The sequence below is a fragment of the Anas platyrhynchos genome, chromosome 18 (assembly GCF_047663525.1).
Source record: "Anas platyrhynchos isolate ZD024472 breed Pekin duck chromosome 18, IASCAAS_PekinDuck_T2T, whole genome shotgun sequence".
Classification (NCBI taxonomy): Eukaryota; Metazoa; Chordata; class Aves; order Anseriformes; family Anatidae; genus Anas; species Anas platyrhynchos.
The window spans coordinates 12801919-12815643 of NC_092604.1; the positions used below are offsets into that span (position 1 = coordinate 12801919).

At 38.4% G+C, this 13725-nt stretch overlaps 1 protein-coding gene across 13 annotated transcripts in view; it reads right to left on the reverse strand.

Annotated features, from left to right (window-relative positions):
- Positions 1-13725, reverse strand: part of DENND1A (DENN domain containing 1A) — a 191789-nt gene that overhangs the window by 3941 nt on the left and 174123 nt on the right. For 6 of the 13 annotated variants that reach the window (XM_072025260.1, XM_072025259.1, XM_027470892.3 and 3 more), the window contains 3 exons: positions 10736-10824; positions 2954-3082; positions 564-819 (listed from right to left, as the gene is read on the reverse strand). In XM_072025260.1, coding sequence (XP_071881361.1) covers positions 564-819; positions 2954-3082; positions 10736-10824 — 474 coding nt within the window. Of the gene's footprint in view, positions 1-563; positions 820-2953; positions 3083-10735; positions 10825-13725 lie in introns of those variants that run through there. The other 7 variants (XM_072025263.1, XM_072025262.1, XM_072025261.1 and 4 more) reach the window with 2 other exon arrangements.

Genomic DNA, 13725 nt, shown 5'->3' on the forward strand with positions numbered 1-13725 from the left:
AGCGATGCAACACAAAATTAAATATTATTTTAAGGTAGAAATGACATCCTTTTCTTTCATGTCACATGAATATCTCTTAGTCTGCTTTAGTTCGTCACTTTCTCAGATGCATATATTCAGTGATGTTCTTCATAAAGAACATTCCTCTTCAACAATCTAATTTGTTCTGCTGATACCTACACCAAAATATCCACATCAAAATAAGGTCAATAAAAACATGCAGTTTCAAGGAGACCTGAAAATTCCCTTCTATTTCTTCTCACTTTTGAGCATCAGCTTCAAAGATAACAACGTTTGATAGCCATAGGAAAAAACATTCAGAGGAATACACAAGTATTTTCTGCTTTAAAAGTAAAGGCTGTAGCTCTAGGAGAAAAAACTTACTGTTTTATAACTGAGGCCCATTTCAATAATTTCTTAATTCTGAAATGAATTTCAAAACACATGGACAGAAGGCTGGAAATTTTACCAATATTAAGAAAATAATTCTCAAAGAATAATCGAAGACAGACAGCCCTAGTTCTGTGCAAATTCCTCCAGGGCATATGAAAACCTGTCCAAACCTGGTAGTCAAACGTGCATCGCTGATGTCCCTCTTCTTTGGGAGTCCGCAGGTCTTCCAGGCTCTTAGCCTGGCTGAGAGGCTGAGGCTGTGTTTCTACTTCTAAGTTAGGGAAAATGTCTTCAAGGAGGTTGATTTCTGTGGTTTTGCTTGAGAGGAGAGGACTTGGAGGCAGAGGCTTTTTTGCCTTTTCTGGACTGACAGCCTCTTCCCCATCAGCACTATCAGATTCTTTCAGGGCCCGGTATGGCTGAGGCCTATGAGACAAGAAAACAGAAATCAAGTTGAAAATTGTCTTTTTCATATTTTTTTTTCAAAACACGTATTTAGCAAGGAGTTGGATGGCTTTACAAAAAGTTTTTGGGTAGCAAATTACAGTGGCTTGTGAACAGCAGGTGTGTGAACAAAGTGACTGAGGGCAGGACATACAAAGATGACTTGGCACTCGAAGAGTGCTCAGAAAGGAAAAAGATGTAAGTGGGAAGTACTCAGAGGAAAGCTGTGATTATGCAGTTAGAGACAGACTGATGAGCCAAGTCTCTCCGAGCAGGAATAACCGGATGCTAGCTCTCCATTTTGACAGCCTGGCCCTTCCCACCCAGGCAGATGGCTGTTGCTGTGCTCAGTCCTTCTAGGCAGGAAGTCAGAGCAAGCACACCACAAACTGCTCCGTGTTCTGCAGGCACTTACATTCACTTGTTTCAAGCTAACTCAGCTTGAAACATAATTCAGTGTTTTCCTGCAATAATTGGGAATACTGTGCAGAGTTCCAATGATTATACTGGTGTCATCTTATCAAGAAACAACACAATTCATTATGAAGACACCTATTTTACATTTAAAGCCAAGGCCAAGTTAGCAACATGCTTTTCTTGCACATACCTCAGCAAAAAAAAATGAACAACAGCAGATTTGCATATCAGTTCTGTGTACAGAGAACAGCAGCATAATGCACATCCAATTAATAACAAGAAGTGACACACATATCTGTGGTGATTGGCATTTGACTGGCAGCCAGATTTACCGTGGCATTTAAACAAGATTTCAATTAAAAGAAAATATTTGTGAGACCTCCAAAAACAAAGATAATATGGAAGAACCCTCCTCTTCTTTCCATATTTTATTATAACACATCTATATCATGCAAATTTCTTAACAGTCCTTATTTCCTTCATCAACAAATAAACAGGCATTCAGCTACGAACAGAAGAGTATAATAATGCAAGTACAAGGCAGACAGCTGATGGTACATGTCCTCAGGAAGAGCGTGATCTTGCAAATCTTGGTTGTGTCTTTAGTCTCTCACATTATATGTGCTCATCTGCAAAGCATTTGATCACACTGCAGAAAATACCAAAACCCTGAGGAATTTTTTGCACAGAAACCATTTTGGTAGCCTGGCTTCCCTTATCTTAAACGCAAGAGTGCATGAACATTTTTCTTGCCCTTTGCAAACAGGTATGTGTGAGCCTTGGCTGCAGGATTCAGCCATCTCCCCTAGGCACCATGCTAGAAGAAGGAGCGTTGTCTGTCAGCTCCTGTTTCCCTGGCCAGTCTGCCCAGGGGCCCCAGTGCATCTTTTTCAGATACACTGTCATGTGGAGGGAGGTGCACGCGGATTCAGCCATGCTAAATAACCTCATACTGCATATTTGAGCAGAGCACCCCAGAGAGCACTCTCGAGGTAAGGCCTCACTGGCAGTCATCCTGTAGATGTGATACAGCCGAGCTGCTCAGCACCGTGTTTCAAAACGAGGCAAGACGTAGTTAAGAAGGTTTGGAAATTTACCAATCTGCAACAATTTACAAATGAAAAGGTTGCATACAAGTAATACAGTGAGTAACCTCAACAAGTTGCTTGCTATCTCTTGTATAATTTAAGGTCAGGTTGTACTCTTAAACCCTTGGAAGGACGTCTGCATGACGACTCCCCTGAGTCACTGGGGATCTAGTACTTGACAGAACAGGGAGGCTGGGATCAAGCAAGTGAAACTGGAAAAAGCTGATGACTGCACTGAAATAAAGCTCACAGGACAATCCAAAAAGCACAGCTAGCACTGTACAAGGAAGAGCAGCAGAAGGTTTGGACAGGAACACAAGCGGCACATTGGAACAAAGGGCAAGTGGAAGGGTTACCTCCCAAACAGTTCGGGTTGAACAGAAAACAATAAAGCTGTGCATTGCTGCATACTGATTCATGCAGGAGTATGCTTTTGCATGCCTCTAAATACCAAAACAAACAAGCAGGAGAAATGCGGAACATTCATCAAGTGCTGTATAAAGACTGCAGGAATATTTCCAAAATCCCAAGTATAGGAGCAGGCACCCTGACCAATGCAAAAACTAGTGTTTAAAGACCGAATTAATACAATGAAAGAATAAAGGATAGACCATTCAAAAGGAGCAGAGAAGAAAAAGTTTTCAGAGAAGCCAGAGACAGGATCCTCTTCCTGCTGAAATTCATCATCAGAAGAGTCCTCAGAGAGGAAGACTGTATAGTGTCGCATAGGCTTTACAAGGCTGGGGGAAACGGAGAGAAAAGTAAGTTACCAAGTTGTCACATTCAAAGCTGCAGAGGAGAAAGAAAACCAAGTGAGTCGTAGGCTCTAAATAATTTCTGAACGTGACTGACTGCCACTGCAAAGAGCTCTGCAGGCTCTACTTTCAAGGTAGAAAATGTAACTCTTCTAAAAATGTCTAGGGTGTTGTCTGCTTGGGAAGGGTACTAGGACCTGCAATCAGATCCATGTTGCAAAAGAAGCCAACACAGAAACCTGCAATTCCTCCACTGCATTTTCTAGAGATTTGGGCATTCTATAAACTTGTTCACTCGGGCTGGTATCAAACATGCAATAGAAGGAAAGAGCTGGGGATACCGACTTGGAAGACTAAGCAGCACAAATAGAAGAGTATGGTCATTAAAGCCAAAAAAAAAAAAAAAAAGAGACACAAATGGAGTGGTCATAATAGGCTTCAAGTATTATGGATCAAGGGCAAACATTAACATCATCTTAAAAATTCCAGCATATCCGGAAGCTGGACAAATAACACCATTCTGTGCTGCTGGACAGTCTTGTATGTATTTGATATCTTATGTGCTTCTGGAAACACACTTGAACTCTAATAAAAAACAAACAAAGCAACCCCAACCATTTCACCAGACTTTTGACGAGAATCTATCGGTCATCTTTATTTTATACACAGAGGTCAGATCTGCAGGATTTGCGTTTCTACCTCATGAAGACAATGGCGAAATTCTTGAGTGTAAAAGTAACTCTGAATGCCTATTCAGGTAAATGTACACTGGTTAGGGGGTAAAAGAAAAATATTTTAGGATTGCTGAAATTTTGAATATTTTTCTGTTCTTTATTGTAGCTATCCCAGTGCTTCACTTTGCTTTAACCTTAAAACCAGTGAATTACTATTTTTTATATAAAGTAGAAGCTTCTACCCTTCACTCTAAAGCAGCTATCACCGCTTTAAACAACTAAATGCACCACCAGCTTTAGAAGAATAGGAAAGAGCACAGGAGTGAGGTACTTAAATGGAAATACACTGGAACCAAGAGGCTGAAAAGTGTGAAGAAATTAATAGCAATTACTGCCTCATTTGTAACACTAAAATATCCTAATCTTAAGTAAAGTACAAAGCAACAGCCACTGTTTATTCCCTCTGAAACACTGAAGCTCTGGATCACAGAAGAGCTTAGAGAAAATACATTCCCACAAAGGAAATACTGAGACAAATGCTTCGTAAGTAACTGAAAGCAGTAAAAGCACATCGAGACCTACCAATACTAACCAGAGGACTCTACACCATAGCTCACTGCTTTTTATCTACTAAAACTCAAGGACAACAACGTGTAGTGCCGTCAAAATTATATGTGCTTATTATAGAAAATACTCCTGGTTTTTATTTTATTTTTTTCTCACCATTTCTATGGTATTCTGGCATATCTAAGTGTGCACAAGTAGAAATGAAAAAAAAAAAAAAGGAGAAAACCTCTTTTCAACAGCACTATAAACCACTTTCATATGTCTTATGGACCAAGCTACAGGCTGATGAACATTGATGGATGTTGCTATAGAGCACCATCATCTGCATGTCTGGAAAAGAAATCACTAGGGTCATAAAAGCAAACATTGCCCCAAGTGAGGCCTCTTCCCAAACATCTTTATTTTGTCAACCTCATATCACTGAGAATATCCTAGCTATCGTAGTGAATCAAAACACACGTCATGAAGGACACAAAGCAACACACAACAATTGAGATAGGAACCTAATTTTGCTACTACTGAGGTCCACAGTAAAGTTCATTATTTCAGAATAAGCAGAGTCAGGCTTATCATGTGGAACAAAGGATATGTCCTGATCCTGTAAAGAAGGTAGAACGATGCTAATATCTCTTATCACTATGTGTATCCCCGGTAAGAGGAGGATATGCTGAAATCAGAACAGGACCAATAGCAGAGACAAAAAGAGAAAGAATTTGATTCATCACCTTTATAGTTCAGACATACTAACAAACTACCTCTATTTGCTCTTGTATTCATAAGCAGCCTTTGTTGTTTCTTAGTTCTTTTGTCTCGATTGCCAAATAACAATATAATAAAGATATGAAAAGCAGTCCAAAACATCTGGTCAAGAAAAAGAGAAGTTGGCCACTGCAAGCGACAGCTCAATAGGGCTGAAACTGCCACTGTGAATAAATGTTTATTCACAATCAGGTCAGAGCTAATTAATAAAAAGTCTAAAATAGTGGTGGCAGCAGATGCAGCTGATAGTGTTAAATCATAGTCTGTGGTACTCCAATTAAAGCTGTTGCATAGCTGTTCTTTTCCTCTCATGCTGTAATAGGCATCCAGGGAAAGTGAGGAGCTGCCACTGCATTAGGAAAAATTTGCTGTAACAATTTTTAAAGTTTTTTGTTGTTTTTAATAAAAGAAAGGCTATTACCCCCAAAATTCAATTTACATTAACAAATGGCTCCACCTAAAATGATTTTAGAAATCAAAGATTCTTTTAAAATATTTAGTTTTTGAACTTGTATGTATATATATATACACACACACACAGTCTTTTCCTCTTAGGAGAATAACTTAATATTTAACCTGATTCAAGCAAATTTAGAATTGTTTTCCTGAAATCAAGAGCAATACTGAATTTCCACATATCTTGCTGACACATTTTGTTTGGTAGCTGCATGTAAGAGATGCACTGGTGCAGTTGCCCTTAAAGCATTGCCTTTGATACCTTTTGTTTGCCTTCAGACTATGCTACATTCAAATGCATTGTGTCTGTGTGTATGTATTAACTAAACTGGGAACTAGCTATGAAAAAATAAGACAGTATCCTTTTTGCTAAATCATCCGTTGCACTTGAGTGCAGATCAGTGCAATAAGATTACATTTATAGCACCTTAATTAATATGCACGTTCTTGTTGCTGCTGCAAGACTCCTTAAATGAAAGTGGTATCTCCTAATTAGAAAAAAGAAAGCACATAAGTTTCACTGTTAGTGTGCTCTAAAAAACATTTTGGTCAAAGACAAGGGATGAACAGTCTAAAATTGTCCAAGTCTAAATTTTTTATTAGCTTGAGGCAGTAGAATCCAAAAAAAGTACCTATTCCCTCATTAACCCAATTCGCCAACTCTCCTGCAGTCTGCCACCCACCACTTGCTAGAATTTCCTACACAAAGAGCTGTCTCTGAAAAGGCAGGTCACAGCAAGCCCGGCTACAAGGCAGGCACTGCTGCAGTCTTAGAGGGAAAAAAGGATGTGTCCGTCACAGCTACAACCCTCATCATCTCCACATGACTGCACCAGCTCCTGCCTACCTAATCTCTTAGCTGAGTTACCATGCAGATGACTTGCTGATCTCTTTCTAATGTTTAGTTTAACATGTCTTCGGTTAGCACTAGCATATGACAGTACTGACAGCCGTGGCTGTTCCTTTTTAAATATCATGTCAGAAACACAGTGCAATAAAGCTGGGGATGCGCTCCATGGCTCTGCGTACCATTATGATAGTATGGGTTTCTTTTTTAATGAGGAAGATCTGCATCTCAGGAGCTTTTTTCATGTGTCAGGATGCATGGACAAATCAGCAGCACATCACACTGGCCAAAAATGAAATGCTGACAAATGTAGATATTTCAAATTTAATTGACACCTAAATGTACTTGAGATAGAAAAAATACATACAGAAAATGTGAGTATGGGATTTGGGCATTAATAAGAATTCTGTAATAATTTTAAAAAATAGTTCAGTTATGATAAAATTAAATGTGTTTGTTTTATTAACTGTTTTGCTTTTTCCTGATTACAGAGATTGTGATACAAAGGGGGTAGTATGGACTTGTCATTATTCTCCTAAAAATGGACTTCCCAAATTTGAGGAAGGATTTATTTTTTATTTTTAAGAATAGCTGTATAGCAACTCTGGGGAATTAAGGAATTTGTCCCTCTTAGACAGTAAAATGAAGAGAATGAGGGATTTGGATGCATTGGCTTTTTCTTTCCAGTATGAAATAAGAGACTTGGGACTGAGGGGATTACCTAATAACTATTCAATATGAACGAAGCATAGACCCATCGCTGGAATTCCTTCCTGCACATTCTGAACACTCAGTACACTTGAGTGCGAGCTAGCAAAAATATTAAAATATTTGATTTTTAAAGTGACACGTTGCATACTGTGAATTTTCACAGAAGCAGAATATTCCAAGAAAAACTAAAATACTAGCATACAGCAAATTTTAAATGAAAGGGAAAAAAAAAAAGCTCACAAGTCATCATTCAATTAGGCAACAGAAACAACAGCTTTTGATCACCGTGTCCAGGAAAGGCAGGTAACTGTTTTATAATTTTTCTGAACTTTGTACAAATTTCTATAAAGTTGGAAATAGGAACAAAGAATTTAAAGTGGGAACAAGCTGGATGACACCTCTGCCTGCTCTGATAGATCTAGATGCAAGATTCTACAAAGTCACTTCACATTATCATCCTATTTCACAATAATAAGTACATTTTCACCAATTTCCCCTGCAGATATCATATCTGTATTTCTTTACAGAGGCAAGCTGCATACATTCAGTAGGTTTGCTCCAAACCACGTGGCAGAAATAAGCTCCAGAATTAAAGTTTCTTGTAAACAATCCTATCGGAAAAGTGGAAGAGGACCAGGGCTCCCAAAGGGGTACCCTGTGCTAAGGTTCTTGCTTGTCCTGGTACAAAAAGCACGACTGCTCTCAGCACATTTCTTTCCCACTTGCTATCCCTTTGCTGGGCCATCTGCTTTCTTGGCACTACCTTCATCGTATCTAGCTTTTTCTACATCAATTTTCTCATGGTAGAGGAACCACAGCAACACAGCAAGTCTATCTCCTATATCCTATGGTATTTGCTTTTTGATTCTAGCCACCCTTGTTCAAATCGGTACTTGCTGGTTTAGCTTTTTTTTTTTTTTCTAAGTAGAGATCCTTGCTTGCAGTGATGCCATAGTAAACCTTTACCATACACAAGTTCTGTGTGGCAGAGCTTCAAGAGCCTGGTTACAACAACTGGAATTTAATGGGCTTTATGAGCCTGTATCATTTAACACAGCCATCATGCTGATTTCATACTAAATTCAGTGTAATAACCCACTATTGCACTGCAGCCTATTTTCATTCATATGATATAAGGGAAAGCCATTAGCTTCTCTACTAAGTCCTACACCAGTTCTGGAAAGCCATAATGAACTGCTGCAGCACTGACATGGGTTTAGCCAGCCCAAGAGCCTTTTGACATGCTGTTAATTGTAAGCCTGACCCTCTGATTTCCTATTTTAATTTCCTCCTACTCTGCATGCCCTGGACGCCAGCTAGTCAGTACTTACAGAAGACAGATCCTAGAGCACTCTGGAAGCCTATTCGACATTTAATAGGAAATCTTGCTGTGGTGTAAAAAAGAGCTCTCAAAAAGCTGTCTATCTGCTAAAAATGCAACACCTTATTTCTGTGAACAACTAATTTATGTTTAAGGAGAAATGTCCCACATGCTTAGTATTTCCCTAGGCAGTAATCCAGCATTTTCTGAGCTCTCATCTGCAAATTCTTCCTGTTACTTTACAACTAAAATAATAATAATAATAAAAAGAAATTATATATTTTACATTTAATGACAATTTGTCATTAAATTTGACATTTGTGTGTCCTTTGGAGTCACTGCTCCCACTGTGCTGTGTTTTAAGTTTGACTAGCAAATGAGCACACAGTGCAAGAAAACCGCACTGCTTTTTTGGATAGATTAAAAAAATTAACTCATGTAAGCTAAGATACGTATTTCCTAATAATATAAGAAATGCGTTAATGAATGTAACAACTGAAAGGACACCTACGTGACAGTTTACTTTTCAGATGACAGGCAACATCACAAACGGAAAACAGGCTGCACCAAAATGAGCTTGCTCCTGTGGAGGCTTGCGCAGCGGTTAGTGGCACCCTGTCCCGGGGATGTCTCCACCAGCCGGCGGGAGGACGCAAGAGTCACAGTCTGAGCTACCGAATCCGCTATCCTGAGAAATGTCCCCGAAGCTTTCATTTTCAATCATTCAAGACCAAAAATATAGCCTTAATTTTAAATATAAAAAGGAACTTCTCCTTGAGCAGAAGCTTCTCACAAATAGATCCCACATACGAGCACCTGAGCATAACTAGCTAATTATTAACTTTTGAATCAGTGCAATTAAGCAAAAGATTTTTGTCAAGTTTAGGTCAAGAAAAGCACCCTCTCAGCACTGTCACTGCTTTCACCGTATCTCCTCTGATCTGCAGTAAGAATGCTACCAAGTAACAACAACAAAAATATAAACTAGTGTTTTCATTCATTCTAGGATTATCCTAAAAAAAAAAAAATAACATTTTTTTATCTCTATTTTTATTTTTTAAGATAAAACAACTGGCATATTTTCAGCTTAGGACAATATCAGTACATTATTTGTTAGAGGAACAGAAAATAAAAGTTCTTGGAAAACCTCATGATAATCTTTTATTACTATTTAAAAAATGTTTCACTTATTCAAATATCAATTTAAGTAATCACCAAGGAAAGAAAGTAGGATTAGTGAGTCCTTACCTATTTCAAAGGCACTGGCCTCAAGTTATTTCTTAGGTAAGCCATTTACATGATCTTTTAAGTACACAGTTAGATACTTAAAATGATCATTAAGAATAGTAAGTCAATTTATAGCTATAAAGAATCATCTTATCTTTGGTACCAATCATTTTTACAAAACAAAAAGTTCATAGCTCATGAAAACAGCTGAATTAAAACCCAGATTACACCTAGTATATCAGCCATGCAGCAAGTCATTGTATTATACATTAAGAAAAAAAATATTTTAAAAAAACCTTTAATCTTTGTGTAAGGACAACTAGCACCCTGTAAAAGCACGAGCCCTTTTGCAGGATTTGCAATCTATTCCACAAGAGGGCAACCAAATTCCACTATAAAATGAATAAATGCACCTGTAGAATTTAAAGTGACCATTTTTTATCTAAAAGCCATAATCCCACTCCCCATATCCTAAAATGACTGGGAAAAAACTCAGCCATGCATATAACTTGGAAGGGGATGAGGATGGAGAAATGTCCAACCTTCACCTCTTTTTCCCTCATATACAGCGGTGACAGTAGTGGTACATGTGTGGAAAAAAGCTGTGATCAAAAAAAGTAAACCATTTTTCTTTTTATGGGATTTGAGGACCTTCAGATACAGCAGTTACCCTATAGTCTTGGGCACCAGCTAAAGCATTTCACTTTCCTGAGAATAAAGCCATCACAGAGTGGGACATAAGCAAGTACTGCAAAGTGTCTATGACATATGCATCACTTTATGCTGCAGTTAAGAGTTGAATGACAAGGCAATCTCTGTGACAGATTAGATCAGTGCAACAATCTCATGGCCCTGTAGTCCAGTTCCAATGGGATTTCCTGTGCTAAGGCTGCACTGCCTCAACACTGGACGTTTGGAAAGTACTACTGCATGCTTCCTCATTCCTCCTCCAAAAATTCTAAACAAAGCTTTTTATCATTAAAAATTATTATTATTATTAGTTTTGAATGTACTGTCTATTAATACCACTGCAACAACTAGAAAAAAGCAGAGCTGCAAAGTATGTAATTACTTACTGTTCTGGACTAGAAACTGAAGTCCTTCGTCCTTCCACAGCAATGTTGCTCTTGGGTCTCTTAACAACATGAGGTCTTGGAGGACGAACCTATTATATACACACACACAGAAGACACTTCATTAAATACTGCAAAAGTTGATCATATAACAGACATAAATGGCAAAATATGCATAACCACTATTATTTTAAAGGTATCTTCCATTTGGAATTCCTTTTAAACTTTTTTGCTACAACCATGTTACAAATTAATCAGTTTGAATATAAACTACGGTGATCCACAACTCGTTAAAAAGTCAAAAACCCATGCTTTTGAGTTGCAAGAGAAACACATACACTTAGCCATTCAATGAAAATTTGCTCCACTGTCCTGCTTGGTACTGGCTAATTTTCTGATATGAAGGTTTCCCTAAATGTAAGCTTCACCTAAACAGTTAGTTGATAGTGTAAAAATTGAAAGAACTGTGTGTTTTTGCACATTATTGGAAACTGGAGTTCAGCTCTGACATCCTGATCCTTTTGTCCACATGTTCATAGGAAGCCAGCTCCTCAGGTAAAGACTTCTGTGTAAGTAAGCACTGAAAAAAATGTACTTGGAGTAAATGTTACAATAATATTTCACAAAAAAATTGGTTCCCTTCAGCAGGCTGAACAGAAAACCTTGCCAGACATATTATCATTGTCATCACTGATGATATATTAGTGTATCTTTTTCTTGTCTGTAATAAAATACAAACGTTTTCTGTAGAAGGTGATGTTGCTGCCAATCCAATCTTAAATTACATATCCATCATCTTCTGATGTTCAAAAACCAAGCTTAATTCACCCATATTAACTCCACAAGCAAACAAGTTTCACTTCAAGGAAAGGAATAAGCACACACCATCACTATGTAGGCAAATTTATGCATGTGCCTACCTATACTAATGAGAAATGCTGTTGATGAATTTATCCCTTTGTGTCAAATGTGGCAATGAACACTTGGAGCATCAGGGTGAGGCTGTACAAACAAGCTTTCCAGTTTTTGTTAAGGAAGTACTATCCTCCCTGTAACGGAGTCTGACTTGGCTTAACTGAATGCTAACCAAAAGGAATCCCCAAAGCCCTCAAATAAACTCAGGAATACAACTCAACTTCTGCCCTCCTGGGCTCGTGCTCTCTTTAATAGCCACAATATAAAAGAAGTTGTTAAAGGCCTACAACCAGAGCACTCTTTGTATGAGTGATGAATTTGTTTGCAATCATAGCACTGATGTGGGCTTCCCACCACCTCTGCAAGGTAGGTTTTGTGTGTGTGTGTGTGTGTGTGTGTGTTTGTTTTGTTTTGTTTTTTGTTTTCTCAGTGCTTTAAGGAACGTAGAGCTCAAATTTTCTTGCTAGGAAAAAAACACTGAACTGTGTGCAGTGATTCTGCACTACACAACAGTATGCAGAAGATAATAGCAGGATTATTGTATTGAATTTTCATTTCAAAGGAAATGGTGTACAGCAGATATGATGAAGAAATCCAGAGATGTATTGCCACTATTTCTTAGGAAAAAGAGTTTATACAAAGGTCAGATGTTAAGGTCTTGAAGATCACTCCCCACACAAGGCTGTTCCTCTCTACAATAAAGACAGCTTAAGAATGTGAATTTATGGCAGGAATGGAAGGATTAAGTTTGTGGCAACTTCAACTGAACTTGCAACGTGGTGAAACATGGGGAAAAGAACAACAGAGCTAATTAGACGAGCTGAGCTGTCAGAGTGCGGCTGAATGGCTCGGTGCCAACAAACAAAAGGAATGGGCTGGCAATCAGCAGGATCGATGAAGAATACTGCTTCATTAGGGCTGATAAAACAGAGAGAGTGAGCAATGGAGAGAGAGTGTGTGCAAGGGTGGGGGGAGAAAAGCAAGAGGAACTGGGGGGAGAAGAGAGCAAGAAGGAGAAGAGAGGAAGAAAGAAATCTGTTTAATTAAATCTGAGCTGGAAGATGGTGTATAAAGCTGGCTTGTCATCATGCTGTGAACACTTTCACCTTTTGGGTGGTACCCTGGGGGAGTGATGGTGATGAGGGGAAGAGATGAGAGTTTTGGATGGCTCCATGGGGCCACCAGACCAGTAAAGTGCAGGGTGACATGCTAAGTAGGATTTACAGCATTGTTCATGGGGGACTGCAGGGAAAAGCCAGGAATCAAGCCAACTCCTTGCTGGATTTTGAGCCTTATTTAGATAAATAGGCAGTGTTAAATGCATATCAAATCCAAAAGTAGAAAAGAAATCCAATTACATGAGCACAGAGCCTAGAGAATAAAGGTAAACATCCAGTACAGGGTTAAATGTGCCTATTACTGTCCCCATCAACTTTATGAATAATTACCATATTTTAACTTTTTCTAACTGAATGAAGTTTCCAAACAGCCGCTATTAATTTAAACAGTTCTCTATGAACTATAAGCCTTTCACAGTATCACTACAATTCATCTCCAAAGCAGCAGAACGTAAAGAACATATCTGTTCTGCTTCTTTAACCTTTCTTTGGTTTGTGTTTTTGTTCTCACTATTAGTAATGACTCATATTGCAAGGTCCAGTACCCATGGATTCCTTCTCAGAACAGATACAGCCTGAGAACTGTAAGCATTTCTCAGCAATTCTGGTATTATGTGGACTTGGTTGGAAGAGCAGAGAGACCGTGCCTCCTGATTCAAGGCTTTCTGTAAAAGGCTGGGATGAGTTACTTGATAATACCCACCTCTGTAACATATGCCAAGACTAAGACAGGTAAAAAGCAGCCTGCTCACAGTATTATTTACACACAAAAAATGTATTTCATCAATAAAAGGCAAATAACAGTTCTGAACAACAACAAATTTAGGTAAGTTTGATACAAGCATATTTTGGGACTGATTGCACTTGTTTATATTTGTCTTGAATTTCCTCTTGATGAATGATGCATTTCTGTTCTACTTACTGACATGGCTAGATGAATGCAACAGGAGCTTTTATTAT